Raw genomic sequence first — 25,613 nt, 5'->3', positions numbered from 1 at the left:
ACCATCCAGAATTTTGTTTGTTTGATGGACTTGTTCAGGACTGGCCTCCAGACAGCTGTCTTTTTTTGAACTAAAAAGAATCTGGAGTAAAATTCGGATTCCATCTGGTCTGGGGGGACTGCTTGGATGACTCTTTTTTTTGAGCAGCTTAAAAATTTCTTGTGCTGCTATGTCTCTCTGACTGGGTGGAACACCAGGAATTCTCCTTTGTGGTCTCGGATAAAGATCGAAGGGGGTGTGGTAACCTCTGGTAATTACCATCTGCACCCAGGAATCTGATGTTATTGAGTGCCAGGCTAAAGGGTGCAGACAGAATCGTCCCCCGACTGCTTCCAGAGGCAAGCAGTCAGACCACTCTTCAGGAGCACTGGTAAGGCTACCCAGAAAAAGGAATCTCTGGACCCCTGATTACATGGACTCCCTCTGCCATGGGGGGTGGATCTTCCTGATGAGTTCCCCCCTCTGCCCCGGGGGGGGGGGACTCACCATGTGTGTCACGGAAAAGCCCTTTGGATTTCTTGAACCACATTTTTCCACCTCTCTGATTCCTAGTATAGGATCGTTGGGGAGTGGAAAAACGTACACCCACAGCAGATAGGGTCTTTCTGTCCCCCTTACATGTGTCTTTAACTTTTGGACCAAAGAGAGAGGAAGCATCAATGGGAGCGTTGATGAAGGAAGACTCGAAAGGGTCTGCAAAGCTGCACAAGCTCATCCAGGCATGACATCTCATGACAATGCCTGTACACGCTGCTCTGGCCTTCCCTTCGGTTGTATGTGCAATCAACTACATGGATGAGCTGGATATGGATTCCATGGTGGCAAGCTGTGAAGCAACTTTGTCATGTACCTCATCAGACACTGCTCCTGCGAGCTCTGTAATCAGGTCCCTTTGGAGACAGGTAAAATGTGCCAAGTAATTCAACGACCATATGGCAAAATTCACTGAAGCATAAACCTGCTTCCCCCAGTCTGTCCATCATCTGAGACTCCCTGTTTGGAGGATGAACAGGACACTCATATCTGCGAGTCTTTTCTTAGTAGCCACCGCCACCACCATAGCATCTGCCAAGCCTTTGGACCAATGGGGCTGATCCTCTGCTGAAGAAAGTATTCTGTCTGGTCTCCAGGGGATTGGCTCAACAGTATCAGGAGCCTTCCAGGCATACTGCATGATGGGTTTACCAAGTCATCTGCAGGCGGGGTCACCCAGGAAGTAGACGGTAGGGTACTGAAACCCTGAAAGAAAACAGATTCCTTGGAGGAAGGGTTGGTGGACTTCCAGTCACCCCTCTGTTTCAAGATCTCCAGTCTACAAAGGAGACATCTTCAGGAGGTCACCATGGGTACCCTTCCCCCTCATTGTAATCTGTATCTTCAGTGAGGGATTCTTCAGGAGAATCAACATGCTTCCTCTTGCACAATCTCTTATGGGTTGGCTCTTCAGGGGGAAGATAAGAAGAGGACTCTGAAGAGAGGGTGCCCTGCAGTAGGGTGTCTTTCTGCTCCCATGCCCAATGTCCCAGAGTAGTGGACTGTGGCAGCTGTGAACCAGAGGACATGCATATATGGCGTTCCAGCACTGAGAGAGCGAACTGTGAGCTTGCTGAGGTGAGTGGCCTCTCCATAACCTGGAAGGCAGGCCCGCCTAAAGAGGGATGGGAGCCCAGAACTGAGAAAGACAACCTCAGAACCAGGGTCACACCCCACTCCGACGAGCCCACCTCCAGGGAAGGAGCCGCAAGAGTACTCAGAACTGTCAAAGCAGCCAGAACCATAGACAGTGCAGTAGACAAAATTGGCACTGTACTGAGGATCATGGTGCCAACAGACCAGTCATGGCCCCAAGGGTGGGTCGGCTCCGACTGAGCCATGAGCCAAAGGGTAGGCTCCGGAAACCAAGGTAAGAACTACCAATGGAAGTGAATAGGTTGGCAGCGGGGTAGGCGTCAGCATCGATTGCTCCAAGACCTGCAGGCAGGTTAAAGGAGGAATGTAGGTTGGAGTCTGTGGAGATAAACCTTTGGCTCCAGGTGGGAAGGAGATCCTAGAAGGGGATAGGATGCTTCTGGCTGCTAGGAGCTGATCCACGAGTCTCATTACACTGAGCTCTGAAAGACTCCTGGTGGAACAGGTTGACATCCCCGGTGGGGATTCAGGCCTATCTAGGAATGGACTTAGTTGTTGTCCAACAAAGGGGTCAACTGACGGAAAATATCTGGTCCTGGCTAGTGTGTCGACCTTCAGCACTGTGGTCAAAAGACTAAAAGGTTGTGATGAGGGGGGGAAATTACCGGTTTTAATGGGGACACTATTTTTGGTGCCCAGCGGGTCTGTGATACCATGGAAGGGAGTAGTCATTGTCGGTTCCGTGGTCAAGGATGGCACCGTGGAGGGAGTTTTTGACTCTGGTCCTGACATAGGTGTCAAAGTCATTTTAGCAAATTTTTGCTTCGGTTCCATATGAACTGAGGCCTTAGTAGCTTTTGATTCCTGTGTATGAGGAGACGAAGGTACTGACTGGCTCCTCTTCTTCGACTCTTTTCTTAGGAGGGATTGAGACCTCCACCTCAGATAAAGCCTCTGAGAAAGGGTTTTTTAAAAGACCCTTCAGGATTAGCTTGCTCTTGCACTCGGTTAAGGTGGGGTCACTAAAGCCCTTGCATAGTTCACGGGGGGGGGGGGTTGAACTTTTAAGTGCGGTACTCCCAGGCAATAGACACAAGAGAGATGGCCATCAGAGTTGGGCATCTTCCTGCCACACTTGTCACATTGTTTGAAACCAGTAGTGCCCTTTTTGTCCGCCGTTATACTACTATCCAAACAACAATAAACCAACATCAATGGAAAAAAAACAGAAATTTAACCAAAGAGAAATACTGTCAATGATAGTCACAAACAAACAAACACACACACACACACACACACACACACACACACACACACACACACACACACACACACAGATAGAAAGGAAACATTTTTTTTTTGTTTTATATTACCAACAATAGTAAAAGAAGAAAATACCCAAAAGGGTAAAGGAAAGGAAAGAATACCAACAATGGTATATATAAATTACCAAAGGGTAAGGAAAAGGGAGGGGCCTGTACCAACGATGGTACTAAGAAATACCAGTAAACGTAAAAGGGAAGGAAATTTTCATTCGTACCAGTAGTAAAGTATCACAAAGTGGAAACAACTAAGAATAGAGGAGTTATATGCACTTAGAAAAGAAACAAAGGTCAGTATTTGGTAAAAAAAGAAACACTTAGCTTGAGATCTGGCCTGACGCATCTTGAAAGGCTACACGGCAAACGTGATCTGAGGAGATTAGGAGAGGGGCACTATGGGTAACTTCAGCTCGAGAGTTTGTGGCTGGCGTGAGCTTGTTATATTGGCCGAGGTGGTTCTGAGGAGGGAACTGAGACCCATCAGTCATGAATGAATGAAGATTAACAACATCAGATAAAGGGTTAAATGGAGGCAAAGACAACAGTTATAACAAGTATTATAATAATAATAATAATAAAAAATAATAAAAATATTAAAGAATAACTAGGTAAACTCATGAACTTGAAAAAACACACAAAAGTTAACAATCTACGTCTGAATGCTATGGAGGTAAATGAGATCTAAGGTATGTTAGGTGACTGCATTATGGGTAAAGGGAGGTGCTCGACAGTTCAATTGTTCTATGATCTGGAAGAAGCGGCAGAGTCAAACCTGAGGATGACATCCGAACCCAGCAGTTCAGGAATGAATGAAAATGCCATCAGATCTGCCTTTTCTAAAGGCACTTCTGAATGCCACACCTAGGGAGAGTTAAGCCAATATAAACTGCTAAAAGTGAGGGAAGACAGAAAGGTTGTATTTGTAACTCTGTAGCAGCTGGTCATATTTTAATATGGTTTTCATTTATAAATCTGTTAAACAGGTACCCAACCTCCGAATTAGAACCTCTTTACAGGGATATCCTCAGTCACAACATCTGGTTACATGTCTTGCCCACAGTTCATACATCTTGTAAATGAAAAAACAGGGAGTCATACATCCCACAGGATGAAGTCTGTTACCAGTGAATAACCTTATCCCTCTATACTAAGACAGGTATTTTATACAAGCACATATCTTACTGTACTTGGCTAACAATTCAGTGCATTTTTCCTGGATGGGTAGCTGTTCTACAGCTAGACACAAGACCCCAATACAAATCACTCAATTTTACTGGGAAGAAAATCAAATAATTTTTGTTCTTTTTTTTTGGATGAGAAGGCTTACAGATCATGAATCCTGGTGTCAAAATGCCACTTCTCCCCAAAATCCAGAAATCCATGCATAAAGAGTAAATAGTTACTCTGTACTACCAAGGATCATAGGCACTTACTCCTTGCTATGACAAAATACTGCAATACATGCCTGATTTTAGATATTCAGTGCTGTTTCCTGAGGAACTCAGTTTTGTAAACCATTCTATTCAGAATGGGTATGTATGTGGTGTTTTCTAATCACTTTAATAATGTTATGCAAATATCTGAAGTGAAAACTATCATAAGTTTTATAACCTCCATAACGTGTGTGCACATGCCTGCACCAATTTATTGAAGCGAGTTCCTCCTAAGATACTTGAACTCATTTCATTCAGTGCACAGATAAGCTGCAGTTCAGCATCAGTGTAAATGTGTACACTCAAAGCTGCATAGTATTTCTTACTTTAGGAAAAACACCTAAAATTTGACTGAAGAAGGAAGTTTAGCAAAGGTATAATATATCAGGCAATAACTGTCTCCAAGTGATTTTTGTAACTATGTCTTGCTCTTACACAAGCGACTGCACTGTACAAGCTTGGCTAACTCCATTAAAGTAATTTTGTTAACTCAAGAGATAGCTACTGCCTAAGATTTCTCTCACCTTCATTGTTCCTTAGGTCCCTGGTAGACAGGAATATTTTGAAATGGGATAATTGGCTGCATGCAGCCAACTGGAAAAAAAATTAAAATGTGTGGGCAATGTCTGTCTTTTCCTTCACAAAGACACTCCAAGAGATGCCCTACAGAGCAGCCCTCATACCCAGCTACTTTCTTTAGTAAAAAAGAACATTCTACCTTATAGGCAACACTAAACAATTTCTTACAAAAACAACATGAAAACGTAAGTCTATATGTTTGTGCTACTGAACAAATGTATTACTGAAAAAAGTCTTACACTATAAATGCACAAAACATCATCAAATGATGCAGAATATGTAAGCACTAACTACATACATCTGCATGTATTTGATTTCCACAGCACAACTAAAACAAACTTTACATTGTCACCAATAGTTTATTAACACTCGTTAAGAAATTCCTCCATACCTTTTCTAACCATTTAAAACATTTTTGTTTTTTGATGAATTTTCATTGCTAATCATACTAAAATTACAGCCTACCTACAGTTTAAAAAAAAAAAAAAAGATTACAAAAGGCTAGTCTCAAGAGAAGCTTATTCTTAGTACTGGTGACTTAAAGCATTCCAGCGCTACTAAAATATCAAGCAAATTTGACTGATGTCCTGGTATTCTTAGAAAATAATGTGGCTAAGTTGCATCTATCTCGTATCTTATACCAACATGAAATAACTTCTACTTGCAAGCTGTTACTAACCAAAACTCACATTGTTAAACAGTCCTGTAAGCTAAGTATGAAAAGTACTGCTTAACAGAGTCACATAAAAAACGCTCTTTTGTGGACTGCAGAGTAATTATACTACACTTTTAAGATAAGGCTAAATGGCAGTGTACTATACTGTAGCTTTATCATAGCAATATTAATGCTTTCTAAAAATGATACAAGATCCAACCATAAAATTAATATGGTAAAAAGCATTTTGTAATATTTACTATTTCAAGCTAGAATCAAAGTCAAACATTTGTAAAAATGGAAAATATAACCATGTACCAATGTGAGACACAACCAACCAATGTTATTCATACGATACCTATAGGCATGTTTTTTGTTGAATTTACTGGAAGAGGGTCCCCTTCTGAAGGACACGAGTCACATACATCTGAACATGCCGGACACACCAGACTTCCTGTATACACCCAGCTGTTCATCCAAACATTTATGGTGAGTATCTGGCCTGCATGACTACAAAAATAGCCAGTGTTCTTCACCCACACAGTAAGACCTTGGGAAGAGCATGAGACCTACATGCAAAACAACAAAATGAGACTTCAGTTGTATCTGCCATTGTTCATTCAAAAATATGCAATCATGGCATCACAAAATTAGATTTCTATGTTAAGTCACATTTTAAAGTCAACACATCGCTAATCCAAATTTTGGATAAGCATTAAAAATTCCCGAAAGAATAGTTTGGAAATGGCCTAGGTGTAACAAAACTATTACATTTTCAGTTTATTCCTGTATATATTTTGCACGAAACAAGTCAGTCATTTGCATTCCTAATAAACATCAAAGAGAAATTCAGATCTTCAAGTAGCTGCATATGTTCATTTATGGGATATGACTGATTTCAGTAGCTCATCCAGACACTTCAAAGAGCTTTTAAAAAGCAGAGTAAAAAATACAACTGTGTTAGGAACTAAAGTTATATATTTACCACAATGTTAGATCCATGGTATTTGATTTTCATTTGCTCAAACCTATGGGCTGTTGGATCTGACAAGATCCAACCTCAGCGCAGATGTTAACGTTTCTTGGAACCAGAGCTCTGAATCCTACACTACCCATACACCTTAGGCTATAGCACTGTCAGATTGAGTTTGCTCCCACCAGTCTGAAAATATATAAGAAAACTACATAGGAGGAAAAAAAACTATTCTAAGATAATTATTATAACCTTGGTGATGTTGGATGTTAATGCGCTCAGATAGGAAACATCATCTAGCCAATCATTTCAAAGCCATAGGTGAGAATTTGTAAGGGGGAAGGAAGGGTGGGAGTGTGAAGTGGACGAAAATCAGACAACATGGATCTAATGTTATGATAAATATAACAACTTTTGTATCCAATATTGTCCACTTTCATCCATTCAAACTTATGGGACAGAATCCCAAGCTGTCAATCTAGTTGGTATCAAGGAAGGACATTCCTGAGTATGGTGGAGCCAAAAGAGGAGAGTGATCTAGATTGAGTGTCCAACTTAAGTGAGACACAAAGGCATATCCTGCTGACCATGTGGCCAAATATCATTAATGGAAATCCTTTGTTAAAGGCTTTGGAAGTAGAGACTGCTCTGGTTGAATGTGCCTTTGGTTTTTGTGGGAGAGGCAAGTTCTTTCTATGATACATGCAAGAAATCCAATCAGAAAGCCATCTGGATAAAGCTACTTTAGAAACCAACTTTCCCAGTTTTGGTTCAGCAAAGGAAACAAATGCCAATTTTTTTGCTCTATGGATATAGTCTGAATTGTTTATGAACATCTCACATGTGAAGCAGGTATTCTCCTTTGAGTACTATGGAGAGAAAGCAGGAAGATGCACTGATTGGTTTAAATTTGCCTCGGATGCCACCTTTTTGACAAAAGATGCATTGGTTCTGAGAGAAACGCTTATCTTTATGAAAAAATAGCAAATGGGGTGTAGAAGAAAGAGCTTGTAGTTCTGAAATCTGTCTAGCGGAAGTTACTGCAACCAAGAAGATAGTTTTCCATGTAAGGAACTTTACATCTTCAGTGGAAGCAAGTTCAGAGATTAGATTAAAGCTTATAACATGATAGTAATGTCCCACTGGGAAGCTGAGTCTCTAACAGGAGGTCTTACTAGAAATGTACCCTTGAAGAAGGCTTTTAATATTTTAAGAGATGCTATTGACGTCACTGTGTCCTATGTAGAAATTGAATATTGCGGCCAATTGTACCTTAATAGTTGCAAAGTTGCAGCCCTTGTTAAAGAGATCAGACAAAAATTGAAGAACAGAAGGAAATTGTGCTGAAAATGGGTCCAGACCTTTGGAATAGGCCCAGATTGAGAATCTCTTCAATTTACTACTATAAATCTTCCTAGATGATGTTTTCTGTGAAGCACAGAATATTAACGACTGCTGGGGGAAGCCTGGCATCTCTGGCTAAGATTAAAATTGGAGGACCCAAGCAGTTCATTTCATGGATTTCTGATCTGGAGGAGGCAGTCCAGATGGGTGAGTTAGCAGATCTGGCTATTAAGCCAACATCCAAGGAGGATGTACTACATGAGGTTATAGGTAAGGGAACCATGTCTGTCAGGTCCAAAAGAGGGCATTGAGGATTACTCTGGCCATGCACTATCTTACTTTCTGTATGAATTTGTTCATCACTGGCAGAGGAAGAAAGGCATACAGGAGACCCAGAGGTCAAGTATGGATTAGAGCATCCATCAGTGACCATCCCTGTGGAGTGATCAGGGCAAAGTATCTGCTGCATTTATTGTTCAGATATGAGGCAAACAGGCTGCAGCAAGGCTGGATCCTGTGACTGAAAACTGTTTATGTCACTGAGGGATTGAGGGACCACTCATGAAACATTACTAATGTTCTGCTCAGTTTGTCCTCTAATACACTGGAGTACATCAGGATGTGCGTTGATACCAGAAAGCAGTGTGAAGAAGTCACCCATTGCCAAACCCTTATAGCCTCCCAACACAAAGGATAAGATCATGTTCCTCCCTGTTTGTTGACGTACCATACTACAGTCATGTTATCCAACTGCATAGAGATGACAACCTTGGGGAGGAGGTCCTGAAATGCCTGCAACACTAGGAGGACCACTCTCAACTCCAAGAGAGTGACAATCATGTCCCATGGACCATTCTCCCTTCAAAATGCCACCCACACACACCCACGCACCTTATAAGGGATGTGGTCTGTGGTCACTGTTGCAATAGGTGAATCTGTCTGAAAAGAGATATCCTGGTCACAGACAAGGATGTTATCCACCAAGTGATATGTTTCTTGCAGACTTGTGTAATTCGAATTTCTGAATGTAGAGGACGAATGGATTGAGACCACTGCACTGCCAGGGTTCACTGCAATCAATATAATTGTTGAAGCCATGAGACCTAAGAGACAATAGTACTAATCTCGCTGGTGATACTGGGTGGTGAAGCACAAACCATAACTATGGACTGGGGAAGACTGACCATTTCAAGTTTAGTGTCCAGGTAGCATCCTTTGAATTCTATACTCTGTGTTGGAATCAGTTGGCATTTTGGCAGATTTACAGAAATTCCTAGATTCGTAAGCAGCTGGAGTACTTGATCCCGGTGGGGGAGTAGTAGATGCTTGGTGGAGGCTGTGAGGAGCTAGACATTGAGATATGGGAAAATCTGGATGCCCATTAGTTGCAGGTGCACAGCTACTACTGCCATGATATTGGTGAACACCCTGGGGGCCATGGTGAGACTGAAAGGCAGCGCTCTGAATTGACGACGACTGTCTCGCAACTGGAAGTGAAGAAATCTCCTGAAGCAATGAAATAGTAAGTGTCCTGAAGATTTATAGGGCACATCCAACTGTACTTCCTCAGAAGAGGCAAAAAGGACTGTACCATGACCATTTGAAATTTTGTCCATCTTACAAATTGGTTTAGATAACTGAGATCCAAAATGGGTCTGAGGTCTCCAGTCTTTTTTGATACTAAAAAAAACATGGAGTAGATACCATACTGTAACTGGTCACTGGAGCCAGCTTGGATTACTCATTTTTTCTAGCTGTCTTGAAATTTCTATGGCTGAGTCCCACTGATTGGGTGGAATATCAGGGACTTTTTTATTAGGGGTAGAAGGGAAGAGAATCAAGTAGTCTCTGAATATTATTTATAGCACTCTAGCACCCATGCATGCAATGTGATCATGTGTCACGCTTAAGGGTGCAAAAATAGATGCCCCCGAGTGCAGCAATCAGATAACCCTTCAGAAGCACTGAAAAGTGTTCTCGGAAAATGGGCCATGAAAGTCTTGATTCTGCAGTCCGCCTTTGCCTCTTGGGTATAAGTCTGTCAAAACTGCCCCACTCTCTGCCATGGAAAAGTCTGTCAATCAAATCAGAGTCTGTCAAAACTGCCTCACTCTCTGCCATGAAAAAGTCGGTCACTCAGAGTCATGAAAAGAAAACTGTGACTTCTGGAACTACATTTTCTTCCCTGATCTCTGCTTCCTACAGAAAGTTCTTTGCGGGGTAGAAAAGCACTCTACCACTGCAGAGAGATTCTTAACCATCTTGTTGGTTCCTAGTGAGTATCTTTGACTTTGGGTCCATATAAAGTTGAACCATTGTATGGGGCATTAATAAAGGATAACTTAAAGCCTTCCACAAAGTCACATCCAGGTGTGATAATCCACGGTTATGCTAGTGTCTGCTACTCTGGCTGTACCATCTTTTACACAGAATAGAAGATACATGGCCTCATTAGAGTCCACTGTTTTCTGAACATCCGCAGGCAACATCCCCAAGAGTGATTTGGTGATCTCTTTAGTCAAGTCCCTCTGGAATCTTAAGTGGGCTAGGTAGTTCAGCAGTCTAAGAGCAATTGTTGATGATGCATAAGCTCTCTTTCCAAATCTGTCCAACACCCTAAACTCTCTATTTCAGAGATGAGTAGATGACCTTTCTTCCAATAGCTCTTTCTTTGTGGCTTTCGCCACCACCACAGCATCTACAGGTGGACCCTTACTCCAGTACTTCCTATATGATGGTGCTGTTAATATATAGTCAGCTTTTTTTGGGTATGGGCTCCACGGGTCTTTCCATGGCCATTGAGCCATAAGACAGATGAGAGGGGTTAACAGGTAGTACTACTCAGGACAATGTTGGTCCAGAACCAAAATCCTCCAAGAATATTGATTCATCCAGAGAAGAGTCTGGGTCATCCAACACCCCTCTCTCTTTTGTCAATTCTAGAATGTCACCGAATGAGACATCTTCAGAGAGGGAGATAGGGGAACCCTCTTCTTCCTCTAAGTCAGCATCCTCAGTGAAAGACTCTGGTGATGAGTCTGTGCGCTTCTGCTTACATGTCCATTTTCTGGAAACACCTTTGGGGAGGAGGCAGTTGAAGGATCAGAATCAGATGGGGATCTAAGGAAGCAGACTTCCTCAGAAACCCTTGGTGCTCTGTACAGTAGGATGAATAGGTGAAGAAACAAAATGAATATAGGATTTGGATGGAACCAAAGTGGTTGAAGCTACTTTGTCCTTAGTATTTGCTAAAACCCTTTCAAAGGCCAAAGCTGCTACTGGAACTGATGATTCCCTCAGTTTCAGAGATCGGGAAACCTTGGGAGCAACAAGCTCCAGCCCCAAAACCGGTCTTGGATATGAGCTATCCAAAGCCAAAGTTCCAAGAGGAAGGGATGGCTTAGAGAGCTTCTGAGTTGACTCACCCTTTCTGAATTTGTCTCTGAAGCTTCAGCTCAGAGTCTTGTTTCTATCCAATGGCATCAGAGTCAGTAGGATTGGGAAACAGTTGGCATAGAAGAAGCAAGAAGTTCTGGTGCCGGCACAGATACCACTGTTCTAACTGGCTCCAACAAAACTGAACCAGAGGGGTGGATTGGTATGGATTCTTGTAAAGGAGGGATAAAGTGGCCAACACTTGCTACCTTCCCAGGGGACGGTGTCAGTAAAACCCCAAGGTGTACTTGTGTTCACAGAAATTTCCTAATCATTCTTTTGATATTGAGTTCTGTCAGGCTTCTTGATGACTGAGAGGATGATGCTGTAGATGAGGGACGAGAGTACTGTCTCGGAGTATGGGAGATTGGAGCCTGGAACTCACCTGTCCCAGAGAGTAACTCATACAAGGTGAAAAAGAGCAGGGTTGAGGAGGTGTTGGCTCCCATCTTCTAGGTACCTTAGGGTCAGGGCAGACAGAAATGGTCGGCTGTGGATATCTTTTCTTTAACAACTTAGATGGAGATTTGCTGCATTTTTCCTCTTCTCTTTATCGTCTCTATCCTTGTCCTGAGTTTTAGTTTTAGATTCCTCTTTGTTTGGATTGTAAAATTGGCAAAGGGGAAGCCTCTGTCTGAGCAGGAAGGAACCCCTTTAAAACTAGACTGCCCTTTCTTGTCAGGAGGGACCTAACACTGAAAGCTGGGAGTTTGTGCCCATACTCTGAGCATTTTTTAAAACCTGTCGACTCTGACATACTCAGAGAATTTCTGCAACATATCTAACAGAATACAACATAATTGTAATAATATATTAAAATGAATGAAACAGCTATAAACTACATAAGATAAATGCACTTTTCTTTTTTTAACACAAAGGCCTCAGGTAAGCTAACTAACTAACCTACATAACTATTACACTATGAACTATTTAGCAACATCCAACAATCGTCTTCCAGGTAATTTTATTGTTAAAAAAAAAAGTGAGAGAAAAAGTCTCACAGTAAGGGAAGAGGAAAAAGGTGCACTGAAAAAAAGCTACTTGAAAAGAGAGCTCTTTGCATGTGTGAAACCTTAGAGCGGCAAATGAGATCTGAGGGTTTGTGAAACAGACTAGGAAATTATGGGTACAGGAGGAGTCATAGCTCTGGTTCCAAAAGCTCCAACACTGGCTCCAAGGTTGGATCAGACAACCCACAGGTTTGAATAGACGAAAACAGACATTGCATCTGTACATGTTTGAGTAGATTCACTATTGCAGTAATAACTTTAGGGATTCTATTCCTGTCTGCAGGAGCCCAAAATCTGAACTGACTACCAGTAGACTTTAGAAGGATCTTAGTAGTATTAAGGGCATTTGGCCAACACTATCTTCGGGTCTTTTTGATCCTGAGAACCAGAGAAAACTAGGATTCACAGCACAACCTATTCAAAGATGGTCCAAACCAGTGATCAGAACTGTATGGGAGACATCTAGGGAAAGGTAATCAAAGGGAAAGAAATGGAAACAGACTACAATCTCAAAGCAATAGTCAAGAGAGAGGGGAAGTTAAGGTATATAGTACTGCAACACAGAATCTGCATAAAAGTTAACAATTATATCAAGTTTCACAACACAACTGTACTATGTTCTTTCATAGTTCACTCCTGCAATACTGATTCTCAGGATGACTCAGAGCTAAGCAAGAGTAAGTGGCTGTCCAGAAACAAGAGCAGGGTATACCAAACCCTACAGGATGCCTGAGACAAAATTTCTTCTGGCTCAAGACATGGACCTGATCTTGTAGTGTTTGGTACAGTTATTAATGAAGACCAGGCAGCTGCTTCCAAAACAACCTGGATGGACACCCCTCTAAGAAAAGGTGTGGTGGCAGTCTTGGCCATATTAGAATAAGCTCTTATTCTCAGATATACTTTCTTCCAATGGTAGAAGTAACAAAGATCAGTACAGTTGGCAATCTACTTTGAGTTTGCTTGCTGACCGGCTCAACTTCTTTTCTCTTTGCAAAGGCAAGAAAAAAGTTGTGTGACTTCTTAAACTTGTTCTATCCAAGTAATATCTGGAATGCCATTGCACACAAAGGGAATGTACAATTAGCTCCCTCTTGTTTTGTGTAGAGGAAACACTACTAGATGCAACATCTGTTTTAAGGAGAGCTCAGTAACAAATTTTGGGATGAAGAAGAGATTTGTGCTCTAGTTGACTCAGTCCTTGTAGAAATAAAGGAAGGACTCCCTACATGTGAGAGTCTAATGTTCAGAGATAAATCTTGGCCAAGATCACGTCAGTCTCAGAGACATTTGTTTGGTCTGATAGAAGAAGCATCAGGCCCAATGGGTGGCACAGTTAGCTTTTCCAATAGAAAACTGAGGTGCCATTTCTTTCTTGTAAGGCCTCAGACAAAGGACTCCTTTTCCATGAAGTGTGTCACAGGCACCAATGGGGACACAGTGGGGTTGTAATGGCCTCAAAACAGATAAGGCTGAAGCATGTACACTGACAGAGGAAAATACCAGGCTTTCTTTAAATAAGTCTTACAGGTAAATGAAGACCAAAGACAGCACAGCCTGGCTTTGGTCTTGTCCTCTGTTAAGCACTAATGTAAAAACCTCTCCATTTAGCTAGATAAGATTTTCTAGTTTTAAGCTTTCTGACTTCCCTTAATATGTGCAGTATGTCATCTGCAAAAATGAGCCTAGTGGGGATGAGGCATATCATATACATGCAGGGAACCGCAAGTACGGCTGGTGCAAAGGCCCACAACTCCCAAAGCAATCTCAAAATTGGCCAGCACCTTGGTGAAACCAGAAAAAACACAATTTTATTGTGGCAACTCCTGAAGCTATAGTAATAGCTATAGTTTTTCTATAGCTTCAGGAGTTGCCACAATAAAATTGTGTTCTTTTGGCTTCACCAAGGTGCTGGCCAATTTTGAGTTTGATGAGCTATATCATCCATCCTCTCACAACCTCAAAACCCTCAAGTTGGGATGTATGCCCAACTCCCTTTCTGGGATAGGTGGTCAACTTGCAGTGGCAGTAAGAGGGGCTCCTCCCTGGCAAATCTTAAAATAAGGCAGACTAAAGCTGCCTGGGTGACAACAGAAACATCCTTGGTCTCTCCTTCCTGATTTTGTAATATCCTTGGATGTAGGAAATGGGAGGTAAAACATACAGAAACACAACTGCCCATGAAATGGAGAAGGCATCTGTTGCTCATGCTTACTGCTTGGGAATTCTAGTACTGTACTATTTCCTCAGCTGTCTGTTTTCTGTAGAAGTAAAAAAGTCTATCTCTGGCAGACCCCAGATGTGGACCAGATTCAAAAGCACTTCCGTCTTTAACATTCATTTGTTGGTGCCTACTGTTGTCCTCCTAAAACTGCCTGTCAATCTGTTGTCCTAACTAGGGATGTACTGGGCCACAAGTGTCATTTCTACCCTCCAAAGCCAATTTCAAAACATGCATGGCCACACTGTACAGGAGATAGAAGTGAGTACTGCATTATTTGTTACATACTACTCAACTCTGGTACTATCTGTGTCGATCAAAAATGAGCCTAGCTGCCATATCCCTGAATGCTCTGAGGGGAAATAACTGCCATTATTTCATTTATGTTTATATGCTTTTTCCTGATTTACTTGTCCCTGGTTGCTTTGACTTTTAGGACCTCCCAAGAGGTGTCCAAGGATTCTACCGGTCAAAACCTGAGACTTTGGCAAAAGTCTGAAGAGAACTCCCTTATAGGTTCATACATACTTGTTCAAGTGGATGCTATCTACTCACCATACAACTGCCTTCTTATGCAAGGTAGCAGAGGTATGATGGTCCGGACAGAATGCAAGTTTTGGCATTACCTGTTTCTGAGATGCCACTGTAGTTTTTGAATGTGCAGCTTGGCTAGAGTTACCATCAATATGCAGGATACCACATATCCCAGCCAAGATATTGAAAAGGGTGGTCATCCTGCTGAAATACTGAGAGTGAATGAAACAGGACCTTGCCTGAAAATAGAAGTACATTTTGTTTGTTAGAAACTAGGACAGCCCAAGGAAAGTAACCTGCCTTGTTGGGCTAAGCTTTGACTTCTGTAAGTATAAAGACGGTCCTACTTTCTAAAAGCATGCCATAAGCAATTTGTTCAGATCTTAGAATCTCTGAGGAGGAGAAGAGGCCTGAATGACACACAATCATCCAGTTATGAATAGATCTGGATGTCCTTTGTTCTGCAAAAAGCAAATCCTAGAGCCAAGTACTTTGTAAAGACCCTGGGTGCAAGTAGACAAGCCAAAAGTCAAGGATTCAAATTTGAAATGATAACCCCGTCTCAAACTTTAGGAACTACCTGATCCTCTTAGTCAAATGGATGTGTAGGCAGGTATTCATCAGGTCTGGGGTCAAAATCAAGGTTCCAAACAAAATCAAGGGAAACATTTTTGGAAGATCAATATTTTGAATTTTGGGACTAGTAAAAATCTGTTCTGCCTTAAGAGGTCCAGTATGGGTTTCCAAAGTCCTTCTTTCCTTGGGCAAATAACAGTTATGGGTAAAATCATATTCCTCTGCATCTTTTTAGAACCAATTCTATGGCATCCTATGCTTGAAGACTGTGCACCTGTTGTGGTATCAGGTACAATTCTATACCTGGTACTGAGGGAGTGCTTAGGAATTTTGGTGTCGTTAAAATCTGTAAACTGACTTTAGGATCTGCAAAACCCACATGTCCTGAGTAATTGATTCCATCATACTTAAAAAAGCCAGCATGCTTCCTGTTTTGTCTGCTGGTGGCAGAGGAACAATGGAAGGAAGTCTGGTTGGGGGTGGAGAGCTGAGAAGAGTCACAGTTGCTCCCTGTGGGTGTATTGGCCCTGAGGCCCCCCAAGTCTACTACATAGTGTCAGTTTGCCGCCACTTTGTATATTTCCCCTTCTGCCCCTTTCTGGGATTTACCTTTACCCTGTTTCCGAGGAAAGGGCAACTTCTGCTGGATACCTCCTAAGAGATCTAGGCAGAGGGTAGTGAAAGTGGTCCCTGAAGGACTGCACAGTTTTCACACTTCCTCCAAATTTTTTAAACACCTTCTCTGCAGGGTTTCTAAATAAGAGTCCCTAATCCAATTGGCCATCAAGAAGCTCTAGCTTTGTCTGGTCTAGATGGGGCTGACTCCTTAAACAAGCATGCCTCTATATGACAGACCATTGCATGATGCATCTAATGCATCATCAACACATTTCATGGAATGCCAAGTTGTATTCCTGGAACACGAGGTTTCATAAATCCAGAATCACCATCTTAAGCCATGTCTGATACCCCCCTCTGCCTTCTGTCTTAACTGCTCATGGAGAGAGACTCCTGAAATTTAAGCAGGCAATACTGGAGGCTGAGGGCTTATGGCTAGGGTAGTTCAGTTAAATCTTTTTACCGGAATCGGAATCCCCTGGATATAAGTTGCCCATTCTCTTTGAATGGGGGGAGGGGTAGTCCCTGAAGCAGGATCTTTTTCAAAAGCTGGCTTGCCTGTATTTCATAAATGCCACAAAATCCTGAGCTAGTCTGAAAAGGTCTTGGGAGAAAACATGGGAAAACTGAAGCAGAGACCGGACAGCCATGGCTGTGGAAAACTAACCAATTACTGCTTGGGCTTTAGTGTTTTGGGTCTCAAGACAACAAATTTGAGTCTGCAGCTTACCAAACACTCTTCTCCTTTTGGCACTTCTTTTTCTTCTTTTTTGGGGAAGTCTTTAGAAGGATTAGACAATGACACCTTGCCTAGGCTATCCAAACAATTTCTGCAACAAATATTTTTCAAGGGGCTCAGACCAGTGTTTAATTGTCCTAGTACTGAAATAATGCACTGGGGCAGATGGGCATGTCATGCTCCAGACAAAGGAGACAAACTATGAAAATCTCTGTGTAGAATCTGCTTCCTATAACCAGACAAGTGTTAACATTATGCTCTGATACCTACAGACAGTAACTTAAGAGAAAATATTAAGAAACTTCTTTAGTCGGGAACCTGTCTGAAATTCTGGCTTCAGATGGGCTGATGTTTAACAGCTAGGTATAATGCATTTATTGGATGGCATCAAGAACAAACAGTTGTGTAAACAGTAGATGTTCTAATGATCACTGATGCAGTAGCCTTTAACTATATGGATTATATTCTGCATAGACAGCCAGCTTTCAGAACTTAAGTGCACATTTCAGACACACAAACTGATGGTAATGTAACCACAGCTGTACAAAATTATTGGTTTGGGTACCAAACCCCTTGGAGCTTTCTTGCCAATTGAGAGGAGGAGGATAGGGCCCTGAAAGACGTCAATGTTAGATAAGAAAAAACTCAGTCCTCACCCTGGCAACAAAAAAATTACAAAAAATAAGGGGGGATGGTGGAAGATACTGCCTATTGCAGCAATAATTCAAATAGCTATTATTATGATGAGTTTACTTACACAACTGTTCTATGTTCATCACTTGATCACTGCTGCAGTAGCCTTAGCTATGTGTGTTGAACACTATAGCTTAAAGGAAGGATGAGGGTCCAGAAGCCCCTGGAGAATAGTCCTAAGCAAAGCCTGTCCTAGAGGATGATTCTAGTTTGTAATGCTTTGTAAAGTTATGTACAGAGGACCACATTGCGATTTATAGAATGTTTCTAGACTCCACTCCTATCCAAAAAATCAGTGATGAAACCAAAGCCCTGATAGTAAGCGAAATGACTATGCTGGGAATTGGCATATTGTAGAGGGTATAACAAAAGGAAAAAGCATGTGACAACCATATGGATATGGCCTACTTTGACAGAGGCTATCCTTTTTTCTTACCTTAATAAGAAATGAATAACTGATCAGAGTTTCTGAAGGTTTTAGTTCTGTCAAGATGACATCTGAGTTCTGAAGAAGCCTTTCTCCCTTGATTTTAGTTTCTAGAAAGAAGACTGGGGGGTGGATAGACTGGCAGAAAGTAAATTCACACTGAGAGCCATATTAGGACAACAATCCAAAGTAAACTCAGATACCACTTTAGGATTAGTTCTCAAGGATTTATGACTGTGTTCATTCATTCTTACTTACTTTCCAGTTTGGGTTTTCTTCTCATTAGCTTTTGCATTGGGAGGTATAAGGAGGCATTAGTTGTCACAATGCAAACCATATTAGGGCACCAATCCTACCACCTGAGCTCTACAGTTCTCACCAATCACTCAGCAGGAACACTTTCTGCAAATCAAGATACACAATCACAAGTTTACACACACACTGTTCACAAGTAGTATACAACTACCATCGCCTGACTTATAAGGACCTCCAACAGTAGTCACTAAATGGAATGTTTTCTGGGCCCTACCAAGCAGGGCCTCCTCAAAGACCAACTTGTATTAATGAGAACATACCTGTTATAATTAACTAGGGGACACTTCTACATGGGTATATGATAAGGCTAAATCCAAAACAGTAAATCCACCAGGGTGGAAATAGCCAGAGGACAGACAAACGGACAAAAGTCCAGAAGAGTGAATCCTGAAGAACAGAGCTAACAAGGAAGTCCAGACAATAATATTTGGTAGGAGTGTGAACAGACATCTAAATGCCTGTGGTACATGTCGACAATGGAAATTTTCTTGAAGCAAGTAACCACAGCTCTGTGGCAGAGTGACTTCTGGCTGAAATATTTTTCATTAGATAGTGATTCTCAACTAAAAGGCAACACAAATGGCAATCCTTTGAAAGTGTTTGGTGTTTGTGTACTGAATATCATTTCTTTCTCCGAGATAACTGGAGATGAAAGAATAGCTCTGTAAAATCTTACCGTAGCCACAGCTGTCGTCCTTTTCTATATGCTCCAGTATTCATAACATGGGGGAGGTCCACCATCGGCTGACTCATACATCCGACCAATATACAAAAGTCGCTACTGTGAGGTACGTGTGACGCTGCACATCAGCAAACGTATGTCAACCATAGAGACACGGCAGGTATAAAGCAGACATCAGCACGTACCAACCTCAGAACTGAATGCCGCAAAAAGCACCAGTCTGATCTTAGGTGAGGAAAACATGCCACCAGTGGCAAAGCAAGCATCAAGGGAAGGGCAGGGGGGAAAGAAGTATTGCAGCATACAGAAGAGGACATCTATGGTTATGGTAAGATTTTACACAACTATCCTGTGTCGTCTTATTCATATACTGCAGTATTCATAACACGAGGGAGAGTACCAAAACTCATACAGAGGAAGAATTGGGTGTAGGAGCAGAAGCATTCTCCACAAAGCCATGCAAAGTAGCTTTGGCAAAACCAGAGCTGGACCTGAAAATGACATCTAATTTATATGTTTTGTGATGGTATGAACAGAAGACCAGGTAGTTGCCTCCAGGATACAGCAAGTGTCCAACCCTTTAAAGAAAGCTCCACAGGAAGACACTGCCTAGTGAAATGTGCCCTAACAAGAGAGGAGAGATTCTTCCCATTAGCTATACAACAGAAAAATAGATTTTAAAATCCAGGAGGAGATATTCTGCTAGGAGACAGGCTGACCCAGGGCCCTTGCTCTTGGGTGATAGGAAACAGACAGGTGCTCAAACTTAGATTGGTTTGGTTTTGTCCAAATAGTATTGGAGTTGCCTGTGCACATCTAAAGTGTGCAGAATCCTCTCACAGGAGGACTGAAGAGAAGGAAAAAAAAGGTTGGAAGGTTGACAGACTGAAAGATAACTAAGGAGGGATTAGTGTGTAAGGATACCCTATCCCTATGGAAGACTGTGAAGGGGGAGAAAGACATCAGAGTTTGTAACTCACACCCTTTCTGGCAGACGAAATGGCCATGAGGAGGATAGTTTTCTAGGTGCAATGTTGCAGAGAAGAGGAACTTGCTGGCTCAAAGGGGCCGGGATAAGTTTCTCAAAGTCATTAAAGATACCGAGGAAGAGAAACTGGTGTTCTTGATGGTCTGATGTGAGAGGGGCCTTTTAAGAAGAGCTTAACTTCTAACCTGGAAACTAAAGGGAGAGACATAGGCAGACATGCAGAGACAGAAGAAAGATGGGCTTTAACTAAAGAGTATGACAGCCTACTCTTCATTAACTCACAGAGATAGGACAGGACCACTAGGACAGCCACTAAAAATGGTTGTAAATCCTTTTTGAGCAACCACGTGGAAAACCTCTTCCATTTGGAAATGAAGGATTTCCTAGTTTTGGGTTTTCGGGCCTCTTGCAGAACTTGGAGCACGGCCTCAGAAAAAAGGTGTCTGAAGGGAATCAAAACCCTATCACCCACAGAGTCAGATTTAGAGTTGACATCTGCAGATGTACTAGAGTTCTCTTGTCCTGCATGAGTAGGTCCATTATGTCAGGTAACTTGTGGTGATTGCCCTTGGCAAAATGCAGGAAAGGTGGAATCAATGCTGTCTTGGCCAAAAGGGGGTCAACCAGCATGATTTTTGGTTGTTCCTGCTGGATTTGCAGTAGGACCTTTTGGAAAAGTGGGAAGGGGGGAATGCATAGAGAAACATCCCCTTCCAAGAAAAAGGGGATGTGGGAAATTCGCACAAAACTTGGGAAGTTGTCTGTTCATGGGGGAGGCAGAGAGATCTACCTCAGCTATACCCCATAGATGGAACATGTCCAGAAACACATCCCTGTGTAACACCCATTCATGGGATTGAGTCATGGACCTGCTGAGTGTGTCTGCCACTACATTCTGAGTAGAGGGAATGCAGACAGCCTGAAGGGAGAGTTGACTATGCAAGGCTAACTTCCAGGCATGTAATGCCAGTCTGCAGAGGAGGCAAGACTTTGTCTCTCCCTGTTTGTTGACATACCAGAGGACCATGGAGTTGTCTGTGAACCCCCTTAGGACCCCAGGAGAAAGCATAGGCTTGAAGATTTGGAGGAAGAAAATCAAGGCCCTCATCTCTTTTATATTGCTCTGCCCCCTTGTTTGGCCTGGAGACCAGGCATCTCTGACCTTCCAGGATTCCACTTCTGCTCCCCATCCTAAGTTTGAGGCATCCATGTACAGCTCCTTAGTGGGGAGAGGTAGTTCTAAGGGTAGACCTGGGCTCCTTGCAACCTGAAGTATCCACCAGTTTAACTTCCTTTTCAAGCAAGGCAGGAGTGGGATAAACTCCAGAGGATGAAAGTGTTGCATCCAGACTCTCAAGAACCACTGGAATTTTCTCATGTGTAACTTGTCTAAAGGGAGCATGGGGATTGTAGAGGTCATGAACCCAAACAGGCATAGAAACTCCCTGGCAGTCATGAATTGCAGGCACAAGAAGTCCCAGATGTAGGAAGTTAGGGATAGGACCTTTTCTGGAGGTGGGAAGACTAGCATCCTATCTGTTTGAATCCTGCAGCCCAGTAAAATGGTTGATCGTGAACCCAAGACTCTCCAGGAGAGACACCATGAAGGAGAGGGTCGCCTGAAGGATGCATGGAGATGGGGCCTGGAGAAGTATGTCATCTAGGTAAGGAAAAATCTGTATGCCCTGTAGTCTGCAGTAGACTATGACAGGAGCTAAGCATTTCGTGAAGACCCTCGATGCCATAGACAGACCAAAGGGAAAAGCACAGAACTGAAAATGTGAGGAAGCAATAGAAAAGTGAAGAAAGTTCCAGAACTGAAGGTGAATGGGGATATGAAGGGTAGGTATCTTTGATGTCTAATGACACCATAAAGGCCTGAGGATGCATTACAGGAAGAACAGTAGGTAAAGTTGGCATATGAAAGGTGGGAACTTTCAGAAAGATATTTAGATGGGAAAGGTCTAGGAATGGGCCTCCAAGGCCCATCCTTCCTGGGAACCAGGAACATCCTGGAGTAAAAATCCTTTTCCAACTTGGGAGGGTTGCACTTCCTGAATATTGCCTTATGAAAGAAGGCTGGACATGACCAGGGGAAAAAATTCCAATTGGTCTTTCAGAGGGTGTGGAATACCCATGAAGGAGGAAAGAGTTTACCACACCACAAAATATCCTTGTCAGATGATGGATAGGACCCAAGAGTCCTGGGTTATCTGATTCCAAGCAGGAAGAGAGAGAGAGAGCTTGAGACAGGCAAACAGACAAAGGAGTTAATGGGCCTTTAGTCTGAAAGGGCTGTTTCTGGGTGGGAGCAGAAGTGTCAGATTTAGATGGGAATTGTTTCCTAGGATCTCTCTTACATTTGGAAGAATGTGGCCTAACTGGATTTCTGACAAAGGTGGTTTTGGTAGGATAATTCCTCTGAAACCTAGGGATGGGGAAACAAAGATATGTTTTAAATCTCGCAGCTCCTTGCCCTTCTCTTGTAAAGATTTAAATAGTTCTGCAGTCGAGGTACCAAACAAGGTATTGCTGTCCAGAGGAGCATCCATGATCTTTGCTTTAATATCATCAGGCAAAGTGTTAAATCCTCAGCACGGACTTTGATGCAGCTGCTTTAGCTGAGCCCTCTCCAGCACACATATTTTTCTCCTATTTCCCTACTATTTCACCATGTCAGTTATCACTACTCTTTTGAGCAACTCTCTCCTACTCATTACCCTCTACCTAGCCTCCTGCTCCACTACCTTCATCACATCAAACATAACACACTACCTCTCTTCTACACTCCCCACTATTACATACCATACAAAACCAAATATCCATTTTCATATCTGTTCTAAACTCTACACTAACTCTAACATATTGCTCTTCCACTATAAATATGTTCATACCCCCAACCCTCCTTCTTATCCAGATTTCTTTCATCGACATTGACTAATATCCAAGTTCAAACTCTCTCTCCTTCTACACTCACTAACAGAAATCAAACTCCAAGGTGACATACATCCCAACCCAGGACCCACACAGCTACTCCCACCCAACGCAATAACACCCACCCACACCTGCTAATACTACCCCCCACCTTCTTCCATTAAAAAATTCCAAATCAGACTTACTCATAACTAATTTTTACTTCAGAAGTATCACAAAAAAACTAGTGAATTTCATGCAGCACTAGCTACCTACACTCCTGATATAGTAATTTTTACAGAGACATGGATAAAACCCCACATTAAAAATGAGAAAATACTTACTAGTGGTTATAATGTTATTAGACAAGATAGGCTGAACAAGCATAGTGGAGGCAATGCCATCATGTATAAAAATGGCCTCAAAATTGAAAACTTAATCTGTACTCCCCCAGATCTATCAGAAGCAGAAATTCTAACCACCCAATTTGAAGTAAATCCACATAAAACCATCATAGTTATTGCTTCCTACCTACAGCCAGGAAATAATCTACCTACCATAGAAAATCTCCTATCTTGGGCATCCTCTACTTTCAACCAAGAAACTATAGTGCTAGGCGATTTCAACTTGCACTGGCTATCTTGCTCATCTGACAACCCCTCCAATTTTATCACTTTATTCAATTTCACCCAAATTATAAACTTTCCCACTAAAATCAATAAACACACTAAGAAAGAATCTATTCTAGACTGGATACTAACCAAAAGCCCAACTTTGCCCACCAAGCTGGGTGCCTCTCCGATTCTCTCCGTAATCACTCCCCTACCTTTCTTATAAGGAAATACATTCACTCCCCCTGTAATGTCAATTTCAAACACATACCCAACAAACAAAAAATTTCAACTACCATCTTAAATTTCCTACTTCAAAACTGCAAATGGTCACCTCTAACATCACTCCACCTAGACCAAGCTGTACAATATTTTAATGATACCTTCCTCAATATCTTTAATAACCTCACTCCAACAAGAAAAATTTGCTACGAATACAAAAACCTACCTTGGATAACCGAATATCCTAAATCTCTTATTAAACAAAGGGATAGAGCCTGGACTGCTTATCAAACCTCCAAAACCTCTGAAAACATCATCTCTTACAAACAACTAAAAAGCAAATATTATCTGACAAAAAAATTTATTTTCTAGTTTGTCAGCAAAAACAATTGAATAACCCACAAACATTGTGGCACAAAATTAACTACCTCCTGAACCCTGGCAAAACCTCTACCTGTGCACCATCTACAACAAATAGCACTGAATGTTTAGCATCCCAATTTAACTCTCATTTCATTACAGCTATGACCTCATTTTAAACAACAACAAATATAATCAACCCTTTACAGTGCCTACCTCTACTAATTCTAAACCTAACTACTACTCTTTTAAACCCATACAAACCTTTTATATCAAAAAACTCCTATCAAAACTAAAACTTACCTGTCTAGCAGCTGACCAACTCCCTAAGGACTACTTAAAAACTGCTGCAAAAGCTCCTTCGCCTATCCTGTATCTATATATCCTAATCAATCACTCCATCACAGAACAATATGTCCCCATACTATGGAAAATATCCCATATCATTCCACTCCACAAGGGAGGTCCATCTAAAGATCTCTCTAATTATCAGCCTATTGCCATTCTCTCACCAGTAGCCAAAATCTTAGAGAAATGTATCCATAAGCAGCTCTTAGACCATTTCACTACAAATAACCTCTTATCTAGTTCACAGCATGGTTTCCGTCCAAAACGCAGTACCTCCACAGCCCTCATAAGTTTCACTAACTACATCAACCTCCTCAAAAACAACGGACAACTACACTCTAATACATTCCTTGATATGTCCAAAACTTTTGATATGGTATCCCACCAACTATTACAACACTCTAGCCTCCTTCAAACTCAACTCTACAGCTATCAACTGGTTCTTTAGCTACCTTACTAATCGACAACAGGCAACTAAATGGGATAATAAACTCTCCACACTCCTCCCAGTCTCTGTTGTGGTTCCTCAGGCTTCCATCCTTGGCCATCTCCTTTTTATTATATTCACAAATAGTCTAAACACTGCCACTAAATCTGCTTCTATCATTAAATGTGCTGACAACGCTACTCTTATTTGCTCTGCTCCCACACCCCAAGAACTCCAAGATAAACTGCAAAAGTAATTTCTAGATATTGAAAATTACCTTAATGAACTTCATCTCATCCTAAACCCAAAGAAAATAAAAGTAATGATCTTCTCTAACAGGAAATCCAAAGCAAAACCACCTCCTCTCTCCATCTACTCCAGTAATGGCACTACAATAGAACCAGTTAACCGAACAAAACTACTTGGTGTCACAATAGATGACAACTTAACATTCAATAAACACATCACTCACAATTAAGAAAGTTCACATCAAACTTGATGCACTATATAGGGGCAAACCTTACCTTACTCAAAATACCAGACTAGGCACAGCCAGATC

At 41.9% G+C, this 25,613-nt stretch overlaps 1 protein-coding gene across 1 annotated transcript in view; it reads right to left on the bottom strand.

Annotated features, from left to right (window-relative positions):
- LMLN (leishmanolysin like peptidase) overlaps positions 1–25,613 on the bottom strand; it is a 2,253,233-nt gene that overhangs the window by 108,980 nt on the left and 2,118,640 nt on the right. The window contains exon 14 of the mRNA XM_044073684.1: positions 5,977–6,187. Within this exon, the coding sequence (XP_043929619.1) occupies positions 5,977–6,187 (211 nt within the window). The remainder of the gene's footprint in view (positions 1–5,976; positions 6,188–25,613) is intronic.

Source organism: Protopterus annectens, chromosome 6.part0 (assembly GCF_019279795.1).
Source record: "Protopterus annectens isolate FY-2018-M chromosome 6.part0, PAN1.0, whole genome shotgun sequence".
In the NCBI taxonomy this organism is placed as follows: domain Eukaryota; kingdom Metazoa; phylum Chordata; order Ceratodontiformes; family Protopteridae; genus Protopterus; species Protopterus annectens.
This window is presented reverse-complemented; position numbering and strand designations above follow the sequence as displayed.